The sequence below is a fragment of the Camponotus vicinus genome, unplaced genomic scaffold (assembly GCF_025532165.1).
Source record: "Camponotus vicinus isolate PSW18456_S1 unplaced genomic scaffold, iyCamVici1.0 SCAF_3, whole genome shotgun sequence".
Taxonomy (NCBI): Eukaryota; Metazoa; Arthropoda; class Insecta; order Hymenoptera; family Formicidae; genus Camponotus; species Camponotus vicinus.
Window position 1 is genome coordinate 11207451 of NW_028141967.1, and position 12806 is coordinate 11220256.

The 12806-nt window shown below is 33.0% G+C and overlaps 2 protein-coding genes and 2 pseudogenes across 3 annotated transcripts; 2 read left to right on the plus strand and 2 right to left on the minus strand.

Annotated features, from left to right (window-relative positions):
• Positions 1-1684: 1684 nt before the first annotated feature.
• On the minus strand, positions 1685-3608 carry LOC145968218 (uncharacterized). Of its 2 annotated transcripts, none has more exons than XM_083093544.1 (6): positions 3223-3608; positions 3034-3075; positions 2802-2946; positions 2568-2727; positions 2266-2485; positions 1685-2073 (listed from the first exon to the last, which is right to left on the minus strand). In XM_083093544.1, exons 1-5 carry the CDS (start codon positions 3522-3524, stop codon positions 2271-2273), a joined length of 864 nt encoding a protein of 287 aa, XP_082949670.1. In that variant the 5' UTR covers positions 3525-3608; the 3' UTR covers positions 1685-2073; positions 2266-2270. The 2 variants fall into 2 exon arrangements, with proteins under 2 accessions (XP_082949670.1, XP_082949669.1); XM_083093543.1 differs by having other exon boundaries at positions 1686-2179.
• On the minus strand, positions 3578-7056 carry LOC145969043 (uncharacterized; annotated as a pseudogene).
• On the plus strand, positions 6641-9986 carry LOC145969044 (uncharacterized; annotated as a pseudogene).
• Positions 9987-9997: 11 nt separating this feature from the next.
• Positions 9998-11918, plus strand: LOC145968219 (uncharacterized). The gene is made up of 6 exons (XM_083093545.1): positions 9998-10383; positions 10531-10572; positions 10660-10804; positions 10879-11038; positions 11121-11340; positions 11427-11918. Exons 1-5 carry the CDS (start codon positions 10082-10084, stop codon positions 11333-11335), a joined length of 864 nt encoding a protein of 287 aa, XP_082949671.1. The 5' UTR covers positions 9998-10081; the 3' UTR covers positions 11336-11340; positions 11427-11918.
• The last annotated feature ends 888 nt before the right edge of the window (positions 11919-12806 follow it).

Consider the following 12806-nt stretch of genomic DNA (forward strand, 5'->3'; position numbering starts at 1 on the left):
ACAGAATCTGACAGCAGATTGGCATAGAAAACCGAGCAGGATCTGCTAACATGACTTGACGTCAAATTGTCGGCAGAAACCGAGCAGGATCTGCACGCGCGCATTTGACAGCAGATTGAAAGCAGATTCCGAGCAGAATCTGCAGCTTTCGTTCATTCATATAAAATAGAGCATTTAAAGGGTCTCGATTTCTATATTATTTTAATGATAAACACACAGAAAACTGAAAATTTGAATGAAATATTTTTTATTGATTATTTTTACATTAATAATTTTTACATATCGCGCTCTTATGTACTAAATTATCATTATATGTTACGATTACAATATATATATGTATATATATATATACAAGGTGCGCCAAAAGTCTGGATACACCTAAATATCTCACAAATGATGCATTTTAGAAAAAAATGTTTCAGGCAAAAGTTGTTTGGTTTCGAGGGGGCCATAAGACGGTACCATTGGTTTGACCTTGAAGAGTCATTTGAAGGTCACGTGAATGTCACTTCAATTTTTTTAAACGGAACACCTTATATATTTTTGCACACTCTTGTAGCTTATCTCGAGAGCTTTCCAAAACACTATAATTAAGTACCATATCGTTAAGTACTTTTTGAGTTATGAGGCTTGAAATAATTTCTTAATTTTACATAAACCGTAAAATATCTTGTAAAATATTTATTTTTCGATTTATCTTACCTTAATACTTTTACGTACAAAATAATGAGAGGAATCAATTGGTGTAAAGAAAACACATAGTTGTTTCGAAGAAAAAATATGTAATTTGCAATTAACAATTCCATATTTTTTCTTAAAAACAACTATGTGTTTTCCTTACACCAATTGATTCCTCTCATTATTTTGTACATAAAAGTATTGAGGTAAGATAATCGAAAAATGAATATTTTACAAGATATTTTACGGTTTATGTAAAATTAAGAAATTATTTCAAGCTTCATAATTCAAAAAGTACTTAACGAAAAGGTACTTAATTATAGTGTTTTGGAAAGCTCTCGAGATAAGCTACAAGAATGTGCAAAAATATATAGGGTGTTCCGTTTAAAAAAATTGAAGTGACATTCACGTGACCTTCAAATGACTCTTCAAGGTCAAACCAATGGTACCATCTTATGTCCCCCTTGAAACCATACAACTTTTGCCTGAAACATTTTTTTCTAAAATGCATCGTTTATGAGATATTTAGGTGTATCCAGACTTTTGGCGCACCCTGTATATATATATATATATATATATATATATATATATATACATTATTACATTAAATATACAATTACATTTTATATACAATACAATATGTACACAATTATTACCATAATTAACACAATATATTTGGAATATTTTATATTATTAATACTATAAAACTTATTTTCGTGCTGGTATGCCTCGCGAATTTATGGGTATGTTCGAATATGCTCAGGATATCGATGTTCATCAGTAGCAGATTCAGGATTATCTCATGGCACTTGATGTCCGTCAGGAAAAGCCAATTCTGAACTAGCCCACGCATTATATTTTGTCGTGGATAACTTTGATTCTGTAACAAATGAAAATGCATTTATTTACTTGTATATATTTTTTTATACTTTTAAGGCTGCAATTCTTTTATACACACACACACACACACACACACACACACACACACACACACACACACACACACATATATATATATATGTATGTATGTATGTATGTATGTATATGTATATGTATATATGTATACACGGCCAATGGATTATTTTAAAAGTTTGGCGCTGAAAAGTGCCGATTATTGCGACAACTGCGAGTTTATCCAACTCAGATGAATAAAAAGGGCACTGAAAAGTGCCGTTTAACACTGACAAGTGCCGTTTGGCACTGAAAAGTGCCGTTTGGTATTAGATAGAAAATGCCGTTTGCTCTCCTCGCGCGCACACGCGCGTGTAGTCCTGCTCATCGTGGTTCCCTGTGGGTCGCGTCGTAGTCCTTCTCATCGTGGTTCCCTGGGTCGCGTCGCAGTCCTCCTCGTCGTGGTTCCACAGGTCACGTCGCAGTCCTTCTCGTATGGTTCCACTGATCGCGTTGCAATCCTCCTCGTTGTGGTTCCACTGGTCGTGTCTCGCAGTCCTTCTCGTCGTGGTTCCACGGGTCGTGTCGCAGTCCTCCTCGTATGGTTCCACTGAATGTACATAAAAATTTATGACGTTACAAATCAAATTAGAAAAGAATTAAAATAAGAAATTAAATGAAAATTATTATACATACTTTGTCTAATCGTTGGTAGGTTCTTGATCTGTACTCGATGCGTTCGATGCTTCTTCGTTCCACAGATTGCGATCGATCCTTGGGCCGCCGGCGCGTGGAACAGTCCTCTTTCGCGATCGGCTCCTATGTCTCTCCTTGGACATTCTCAAGGCTTCCCGCATTTGCACTTGGAATTCCGAACGTGTTGGTTTCTCAAAATGCTTGTTTTGACACACTCCATCTAAAAAATAAAGACAAATTGCATTATCGTTAAGAATACACGAAGTAATAATTATACGTAAACAAATATATTTATCTCGTACCATAAATCGCCATAATAAGACGAGTATTGTATAACGATCGGTGTCCTTCACGGCCCCACCATGTAAAGGATGATGCGACGGAATCCTTTAAACTTTCCTTCAAGGAAAAGTTTACTGCTTCTCTCAAGTTAAATCCACCGATGTAACGGAAATAATTTACCTACGTATCGAAGATTAATGTAGTTGTATATTGGAAGGACTATAAATATATAAAAAAGTAAAATTTCCACTTACGGCGTTGGAATATTCATCTTCTTCGATTCTCTCAAAAGCATCCATATCTCCAAGTGATGCTATTGGGAAGATGGCCGGTTTTTGTGGTGCGTGACGGCGATCTTGAACGCATTTCCAGATTTTATCCAGAATAGAATTCATTCGTCTGTAAATAAAAGGATAAATTAATACAATGAAAATGTCATCAAACATATTAGTAGAGATTTGGTATCTAAATAAATATGACTCTTACTTCATTTCTGCTTGTACGGAATTTAAGCTCTCCTGTAGTTTCCTGTTAACATTAAATAACATTTAAAGATTAATAGTTCTATAAAGAAATATGAACATTTTTCAAATGTTTTCAATATATTTTTTTTGTTATATTAATTATAACAGATAACTTTTAAATTAAGTAATAACTAAATATGTATAAATTTACCGAATATCCGACTTTTCTTGCGTAAAATTACGTTGATGACTATGTGCCGTCGATCCTCCAGTCGATTCACCGACATACCAATTTTGCGAAGTCACTGTGTGTGTTCCAGAATTTCCATAGTCCTGAAAATGTGTAGAAGGATTATCGGCGTAGCTTATGTTTTCTGGTTGCAATGTATTATAATTATGTGTAAGTGTATTATGTGTTGTTTGTGATATGTCGCGGTTGTGAGAAAATGAGTATGAAGGTTGCATGTTTATGTATGATTGTGTGTGTGTTTCATTTTCTAATTGAGATTGCATAATCGTAGGATTTCGACCGGGTGATAAAAAAATCGTGTCAGATTGAGGGGCCGCTATATGTGATTCAATGTTCGTCTGTGGTGATTGAATATATGTGTGAGTGTCTTGTGTAAAAGAATTATTATCGTTATAATGTAAATAAGTAGAATCTTCTGCAATAATCCTCTTGATATGTTGGACGTCTTCTTGAATTTCTGTAGCGCTGATTCTTCTTCCGATCCTTGCTTGTTTTGGAGGGTGAGCCTCATCCGAGGATGTTGTCTTATACCGGGACGGTTTCGAGATAACTCGCTTTGGTCGTTCGGACATTTCTGCCTGTATAAATATAAAAATAATAAAAAAAAAATATAAATACATATTAACTTATAGTACATAATATATAGAAAATTTATGTAACTACAGAAAAAAGAAAGCAAAAAATGAGTTTTTATAATTTTCCTAATAAAAAACTTTTAAACAATTAATAATTTTTTTTTATTATAAAAGATAGAAAATTAGAAAATAAAAACATTGAAATTATATATAATTGAGATATAAAAGAAAATTAAAATATAAAACAAATCATCATGCGATTTCTATCGGTTTTGAATGATTATTTAATATAATATTATAAATGATCTTTATATAATAATTCTTACCTCTATATCATTATAGTTTACTCATCTCCTTTCGCTCTCTTTATAAATTATACTGAACCTATTTCTTGATATTAAATATAATTTGAAATTAAAAAAATTAAAAAAAGGATGGAATATTGAAATATTAACAATATGATGATGATTAACAAGTCGATGAGATATATTTGAACATAAACCCACACCGAGACTATTAGAAGAAAATTGATAATAAACGTGCAAACATCATACACATTACTTATGAAAAACAGAAAAGATGAAAGACGAAAGCAATAAAATAGCGAGTATATAAAACACAACATCCATTAACAAATATTTTATGTAAATGTTTGAAAAGAATGTAAAAATAAGAGAGACGACCCAAAATAATAAAGAAAAGGAAAGTGTTATAAAACACGATGTGTAAAAAAGAAGAAAGTAGCATATTTTCGAATATCTAAAAAAGTTAAAATTCAAAAAATTCACAAAAATACATCTTACATCCTCTCATGATGTATAATAACAGCGACCACATATTGTAACGTTTCCAAATGATTTTCTCCATCATTGTCCATCGATGTACAATTCCAAAAAGGCATTCTATAACATTTTGCATTAACTTCGTCCAAATGAATATAAAAAGATTCACTGCTTAACGCTGTACATTTATATACTCGAAAAGCCGAAGACACCATACCGACATCGTAAAAATTATCAATCTGTAAAAATTTTTTTACAGCTAAACGATAAGAATTATTATTCATAAGAATATTAAAGACGATACAAATTGATCCGTCATGTAAGATGCAGCAATTGTCACGTTCATCTATACTTAGCAATATTTCATTGAATTGAATCTTACGATACTGAGAACGATTACTACCATCATTATTATGCATACACGAGGAATGGAGGAATCAAATTCACGATTATTACGATCTATACCATGAATCCGTTTTTCTGCCATTCTATTAAAAAACTGTTGAAGAGGTTGACTCGGTTTTCTACAATATTTCCTAAAAATTAACATGTTATTTTCATAAGGGAAAGCAGAAAATGAATCCAAGTTACCAAAACGTTTGACATCGTCAGTGAGATGAACAAGTCCGTGAACATTATAAGTATGAAAAGTTGAACCATAAAGAATTTCAGAACGGAGAACAAATTTCTGTAGCGCAAGCTCTGCAAATTTTAAATGTTGCCTCGATGGTGATTTCGAAACCAAAACTCTAATAGCAGCATGTAAAAATAAAAAATGTTTATACAATTGTTCGTCCAATATATTATACAATACAACTGGACCTGTATACAGCAAAAATTGACGAAATTCAGTTGCTTTAAATTTAGAAAAAGTATCGATAGATGTAGGGCGTCTTGCGAAATCCGAAGGGCAATAATTTCTAAGAATTTTTAATCTTTCAGATATGATAGAAATAGATCTTCCGGAAAGTTTCGAGAGTCGTGAATATTTACCATAGATCCACGCAGACAAAAGTTTTTTCATGACATACAAGATGCATATATTCGAAAGGTACTTGTGACACCATACCTATTGGTAGTGATGACAATGGACTTTTACCCTCTTTGTGATGATCCTCGTCTAAGCATCTAATATATTCTTCGTCGGTTCGAGGAGCATGATTAATACCACTGAAGACAATACGACCTTCTGTATGTATACCGGAAACTTTGCACTTAGAACAAGGTTGACTGGACACATGACTGCGGTGATTTAAAATGAAAGCTCTGGCTGGTGCATCAGCTATGAAACTTCTCAAACGTATTGGGATTTTATTTCCACGATAAGTAATTCCTCCACTAGACATGATTCTAATGATATCTGCAACAAATTTTTCAAAAAAAATATTAGGATCGTGTGGCTTATGTAAACCTTTATAGATTCCTATAACTATTGGCTTTGTACGTTGCATATTTACAATTCTGCATTGAATTGGCCAAACGTGGACAGTACCTGACTTATTCAAGTTATATCCATCCGTATTAAAATCCAATTCTAATTCCTTCACAGTGGATACGAATGGAACATCGAAGAGATTTTCTACTAATTTTTCCTCAACATCAAAGTGAATGTACTTCCCTGGTTCTACGTTGAATATAATAGCAGGATTTTGCGGTGTATTAAGAAGAGTTCTAACATCCTTTGATAAATAAGAGAAGCAGGGATGTGTTCGAAGAACAGATAGTATACTGTTGCCTTGAACATGGGTTATATTATTACTCACAAAGCAAGATGCTAAACGTTCACGAAATGATTCAGAAGAATTACTAGATGAGAATAAGGATACATCACTGAGATCAGAAACACATGAAGAAGAAGAGGAAAGCTTATCCTCTTCTAAATTATACCTCATATTGAAATTATCATTTACATTGAAATCAATATCAATAGAAGAACTGCAACTCTCAACAGGAATATGATAATCTTGTGTATTTTTTTCAAAATTCATTCAGACAAAAATTATAAACTTTTATGGCGCCGAAATGTGGATAGGCTGAGCCATATTGTCTGAATCTCTGATTGGTCGGAAAAGCCGCGGTCAGTGACCGCTATTGTGCACGTTTCGCGGACTTTATCATGCCGAGTTCAACCGTCGCTCAGTGAGGTGAAATCTTTGTTCTCGCACAGTGAAAGATAAAAATATATTGCAGAAGCAAGAAGAAGCAGTGGATCATCGTTTGCAGCTGCATTTATTAAGAGAGAAAAGATAAGTATGAAGCGAAGTAATATAAAATTATCCGTCTCGCGGAAAGTAATAAATAGATTATCGGTTAGACAGCGTAGTAGGGTTATGTCTGAAGTTAGAAGCAGCATACAAAATTGTTCTTCTTCTAAAACTCCCAATATCATTGAAAAAAATACACAAGATTATCATATTCCTGTTGAGAGTTGCAGTTCTTCTATTGATATTGATTTCAATGTACATGATAATTTCAATATGAGATATAATTTAGAAGAGGATAAGCTTTCCTCTTCTTCTTCATGTGTTTCTGATCTCAGTGATGTATCCTTATTCTCATCTAGTAATTCTTCTGAATCATTTCGTGAGCGTTTAGCATCTTGCTTTGTGAGTAATAATATAACCCATGTTCAAGGCAACAGTATACTATCTGTTCTTCGAACACATCCCTGCTTCTCTTATTTATCAAAGGATGTTAGAACTCTTCTTAATACACCGCAAAATCCTGCTATTATATTCAACGTAGAACCAGGGAAGTACATTCACTTTGATGTTGAGGAAAAATTAGTAGAAAATCTCTTCGATGTTCCATTCGTATCCACTGTGAAGGAATTAGAATTGGATTTTAATACGGATGGATATAACTTGAATAAGTCAGGTACTGTCCACGTTTGGCCAATTCAATGCAGAATTGTAAATATGCAACGTACAAAGCCAATAGTTATAGGAATCTATAAAGGTTTACATAAGCCACACGATCCTAATATTTTTTTTGAAAAATTTGTTGCAGATATCATTAGAATCATGTCTAGTGGAGGAATTACTTATCGTGGAAATAAAATCCCAATACGTTTGAGAAGTTTCATAGCTGATGCACCAGCCAGAGCTTTCATTTTAAATCACCGCAGTCATGTGTCCAGTCAACCTTGTTCTAAGTGCAAAGTTTCCGGTATACATACAGAAGGTCGTATTGTCTTCAGTGGTATTAATCATGCTCCTCGAACCGACGAAGAATATATTAGATGCTTAGACGAGGATCATCACAAAGAGGGTAAAAGTCCATTGTCATCACTACCAATAGGTATGGTGTCACAAGTACCTTTCGAATATATGCATCTTGTATGTCATGAAAAAACTTTTGTCTGCGTGGATCTATGGTAAATATTCACGACTCTCGAAACTTTCCGGAAGATCTATTTCTATCATATCTGAAAGATTAAAAATTCTTAGAAATTATTGCCCTTCGGATTTCGCAAGACGCCCTACATCTATCGATACTTTTTCTAAATTTAAAGCAACTGAATTTCGTCAATTTTTGCTGTATACAGGTCCAGTTGTATTGTATAATATATTGGACGAACAATTGTATAAACATTTTTTATTTTTACATGCTGCTATTAGAGTTTTGGTTTCGAAATCACCATCGAGGCAACATTTAAAATTTGCAGAGCTTGCGCTACAGAAATTTGTTCTCCGTTCTGAAATTCTTTATGGTTCAACTTTTCATACTTATAATGTTCACGGACTTGTTCATCTCACTGACGATGTCAAACGTTTTGGTAACTTGGATTCATTTTCTGCTTTCCCTTATGAAAATAACATGTTAATTTTTAGGAAATATTGTAGAAAACCGAATCAACCTCTTCAACAGTTTTTTAATAGAATGGCAGAAAAACGGATTCATGGTATAGATCGTAATAATCGTGAATTTGATTCCTCCATTCCTCGTGTATGCATAATAATGATGGTAGTAATCGTTCTCAGTATCGTAAGATTCAATTCAATGAAATATTGCTAAGTATAGATGAACGTGACAATTGCTGCATCTTACATGACGGATCAATTTGTATCGTCTTTAATATTCTTATGAATAATAATTCTTATCGTTTAGCTGTAAAAAAATTTTTACAGATTGATAATTTTTACGATGTCGGTATGGTGTCTTCGGCTTTTCGAGTATATAAATGTACAGCGTTAAGCAGTGAATCTTTTTATATTCATTTGGACGAAGTTAATGCAAAATGTTATAGAATGCCTTTTTGGAATTGTACATCGATGGACAATGATGGAGAAAATCATTTGGAAACGTTACAATATGTGGTCGCTGTTATTATACATCATGAGAGGATGTAAGATGTATTTTTGTGAATTTTTTGAATTTTAACTTTTTTAGATATTCGAAAATATGCTACTTTCTTCTTTTTTACACATCGTGTTTTATAACACTTTCCTTTTCTTTATTATTTTGGGTCGTCTCTCTTATTTTTACATTCTTTTCAAACATTTACATAAAATATTTGTTAATGGATGTTGTGTTTTATATACTCGCTATTTTATTGCTTTCGTCTTTCATCTTTTCTGTTTTTCATAAGTAATGTGTATGATGTTTGCACGTTTATTATCAATTTTCTTCTAATAGTCTCGGTGTGGGTTTATGTTCAAATATATCTCATCGACTTGTTAATCATCATCATATTGTTAATATTTCAATATTCCATCCTTTTTTTAATTTTTTTAATTTCAAATTATATTTAATATCAAGAAATAGGTTCAGTATAATTTATAAAGAGAGCGAAAGGAGATGAGTAAACTATAATGATATAGAGGTAAGAATTATTATATAAAGATCATTTATAATATTATATTAAATAATCATTCAAAACCGATAGAAATCGCATGATGATTTGTTTTATATTTTAATTTTCTTTTATATCTCAATTATATATAATTTCAATGTTTTTATTTTCTAATTTTCTATCTTTTATAATAAAAAAAAATTATTAATTGTTTAAAAGTTTTTTATTAGGAAAATTATAAAAACTCATTTTTTGCTTTCTTTTTTCTGTAGTTACATAAATTTTCTATATATTATGTACTATAAGTTAATATGTATTTATATTTTTTTTTTATTATTTTTATATTTATACAGGCAGAAATGTCCGAACGACCAAAGCGAGTTATCTCGAAACCGTCCCGGTATAAGACAACATCCTCGGATGAGGCTCACCCTCCAAAACAAGCAAGGATCGGAAGAAGAATCAGCGCTACAGAAATTCAAGAAGACGTCCAACATATCAAGAGGATTATTGCAGAAGATTCTACTTATTTACATTATAACGATAATAATTCTTTTACACAAGACACTCACACATATATTCAATCACCACAGACGAACATTGAATCACATATAGCGGCCCCTCAATCTGACACGATTTTTTTATCACCCGGTCGAAATCCTACGATTATGCAATCTCAATTAGAAAATGAAACACACACACAATCATACATAAACATGCAACCTTCATACTCATTTTCTCACAACCGCGACATATCACAAACAACACATAATACACTTACACATAATTATAATACATTGCAACCAGAAAACATAAGCTACGCCGATAATCCTTCTACACATTTTCAGGACTATGGAAATTCTGGAACACACACAGTGACTTCGCAAAATTGGTATGTCGGTGAATCGACTGGAGGATCGACGGCACATAGTCATCAACGTAATTTTACGCAAGAAAAGTCGGATATTCGGTAAATTTATACATATTTAGTTATTACTTAATTTAAAAGTTATCTGTTATAATTAATATAACAAAAAAAATATATTGAAAACATTTGAAAAATGTTCATATTTCTTTATAGAACTATTAATCTTTAAATGTTATTTAATGTTAACAGGAAACTACAGGAGAGCTTAAATTCCGTACAAGCAGAAATGAAGTAAGAGTCATATTTATTTAGATACCAAATCTCTACTAATATGTTTGATGACATTTTCATTGTATTAATTTATCCTTTTATTTACAGACGAATGAATTCTATTCTGGATAAAATCTGGAAATGCGTTCAAGATCGCCGTCACGCACCACAAAAACCGGCCATCTTCCCAATAGCATCACTTGGAGATATGGATGCTTTTGAGAGAATCGAAGAAGATGAATATTCCAACGCCGTAAGTGGAAATTTTACTTTTTTATATATTTATAGTCCTTCCAATATACAACTACATTAATCTTCGATACGTAGGTAAATTATTTCCGTTACATCGGTGGATTTAACTTGAGAGAAGCAGTAAACTTTTCCTTGAAGGAAAGTTTAAAGGATTCCGTCGCATCATCCTTTACATGGTGGGGCCGTGAAGGACACCGATCGTTATACAATACTCGTCTTATTATGGCGATTTATGGTACGAGATAAATATATTTGTTTACGTATAATTATTACTTCGTGTATTCTTAACGATAATGCAATTTGTCTTTATTTTTTAGATGGAGTGTGTCAAAACAAGCATTTTGAGAAACCAACACGTTCGGAATTCCAAGTGCAAATGCGGGAAGCCTTGAGAATGTCCAAGGAGAGACATAGGAGCCGATCGCGAAAGAGGACTGTTCCACGCGCCGGCGGCCCAAGGATCGATCGCAATCTGTGGAACGAAGAAGCATCGAACGCATCGAGTACAGATCAAGAACCTACCAACGATTAGACAAAGTATGTATAATAATTTTCATTTAATTTCTTATTTTAATTCTTTTCTAATTTGATTTGTAACGTCATAAATTTTTATGTACATTCAGTGGAACCATACGAGGAGGACTGCGACACGACCCGTGGAACCACGACGAGAAGGACTGCGAGACACGACCAGTGGAACCACAACGAGGAGGATTGCAACGCGATCAGTGGAACCATACGAGAAGGACTGCGACGTGACCTGTGGAACCACGACGAGGAGGACTGCGACGCGACCCAGGGAACCACGATGAGAAGGACTACGACGCGACCCACAGGGAACCACGATGAGCAGGACTACACGCGCGTGTGCGCGCGAGGAGAGCAAACGGCATTTTCTATCTAATACCAAACGGCACTTTTCAGTGCCAAACGGCACTTGTCAGTGTTAAACGGCACTTTTCAGTGCCCTTTTTATTCATCTGAGTTGGATAAACTCGCAGTTGTCGCAATAATCGGCACTTTTCAGCGCCAAACTTTTAAAATAATCCATTGGCCGTGTATACATATATACATATACATATACATACATACATACATACATACATATATATATATATGTGTGTGTGTGTGTGTGTGTGTGTGTGTGTGTGTGTGTGTGTGTGTGTATATATAAAAGAATTGCAGCCTTAAAAGTATAAAAAAATATATACAAGTAAATAAATGCATTTTCATTTGTTACAGAATCAAAGTTATCCACAACAAAATATAATGCGTGGGCTAGTTCAGAATTGGCTTTTCCTGACGGACATCAAGTGCCATGAGATAATCCTGAATCTGCTACTGATGAACATCGATATCCTGAGCATATTCGAACATACCCATAAATTCGCGAGGCATACCAGCACGAAAATAAGTTTTATAGTATTAATAATATAAAATATTCCAAATATATTGTGTTAATTATGGTAATAATTGTGTACATATTGTATTGTATATAAAATGTAATTGTATATTTAATGTAATAATGTATATATATATATATATATATATATATATATATATATATATATATATACAGGGTGCGCCAAAAGTCTGGATACACCTAAATATCTCACAAACGATGCATTTTAGAAAAAAATGTTTCAGGCAAAAGTTGTATGGTTTCAAGGGGGACATAAGATGGTACCATTGGTTTGACCTTGAAGAGTCATTTGAAGGTCACGTGAATGTCACTTCAATTTTTTTAAACGGAACACCCTATATATTTTTGCACATTCTTGTAGCTTATCTCGAGAGCTTTCCAAAACACTATAATTAAGTACCTTTTCGTTAAGTACTTTTTGAATTATGAAGCTTGAAATAATTTCTTAATTTTACATAAACCGTAAAATATCTTGTAAAATATTCATTTTTCGATTATCTTACCTCAATACTTTTATGTACAAAATAATGAGAGGAATCAATTGGTGTAAAGAAAACACATAGTTGTTTTTAAGAAAAAA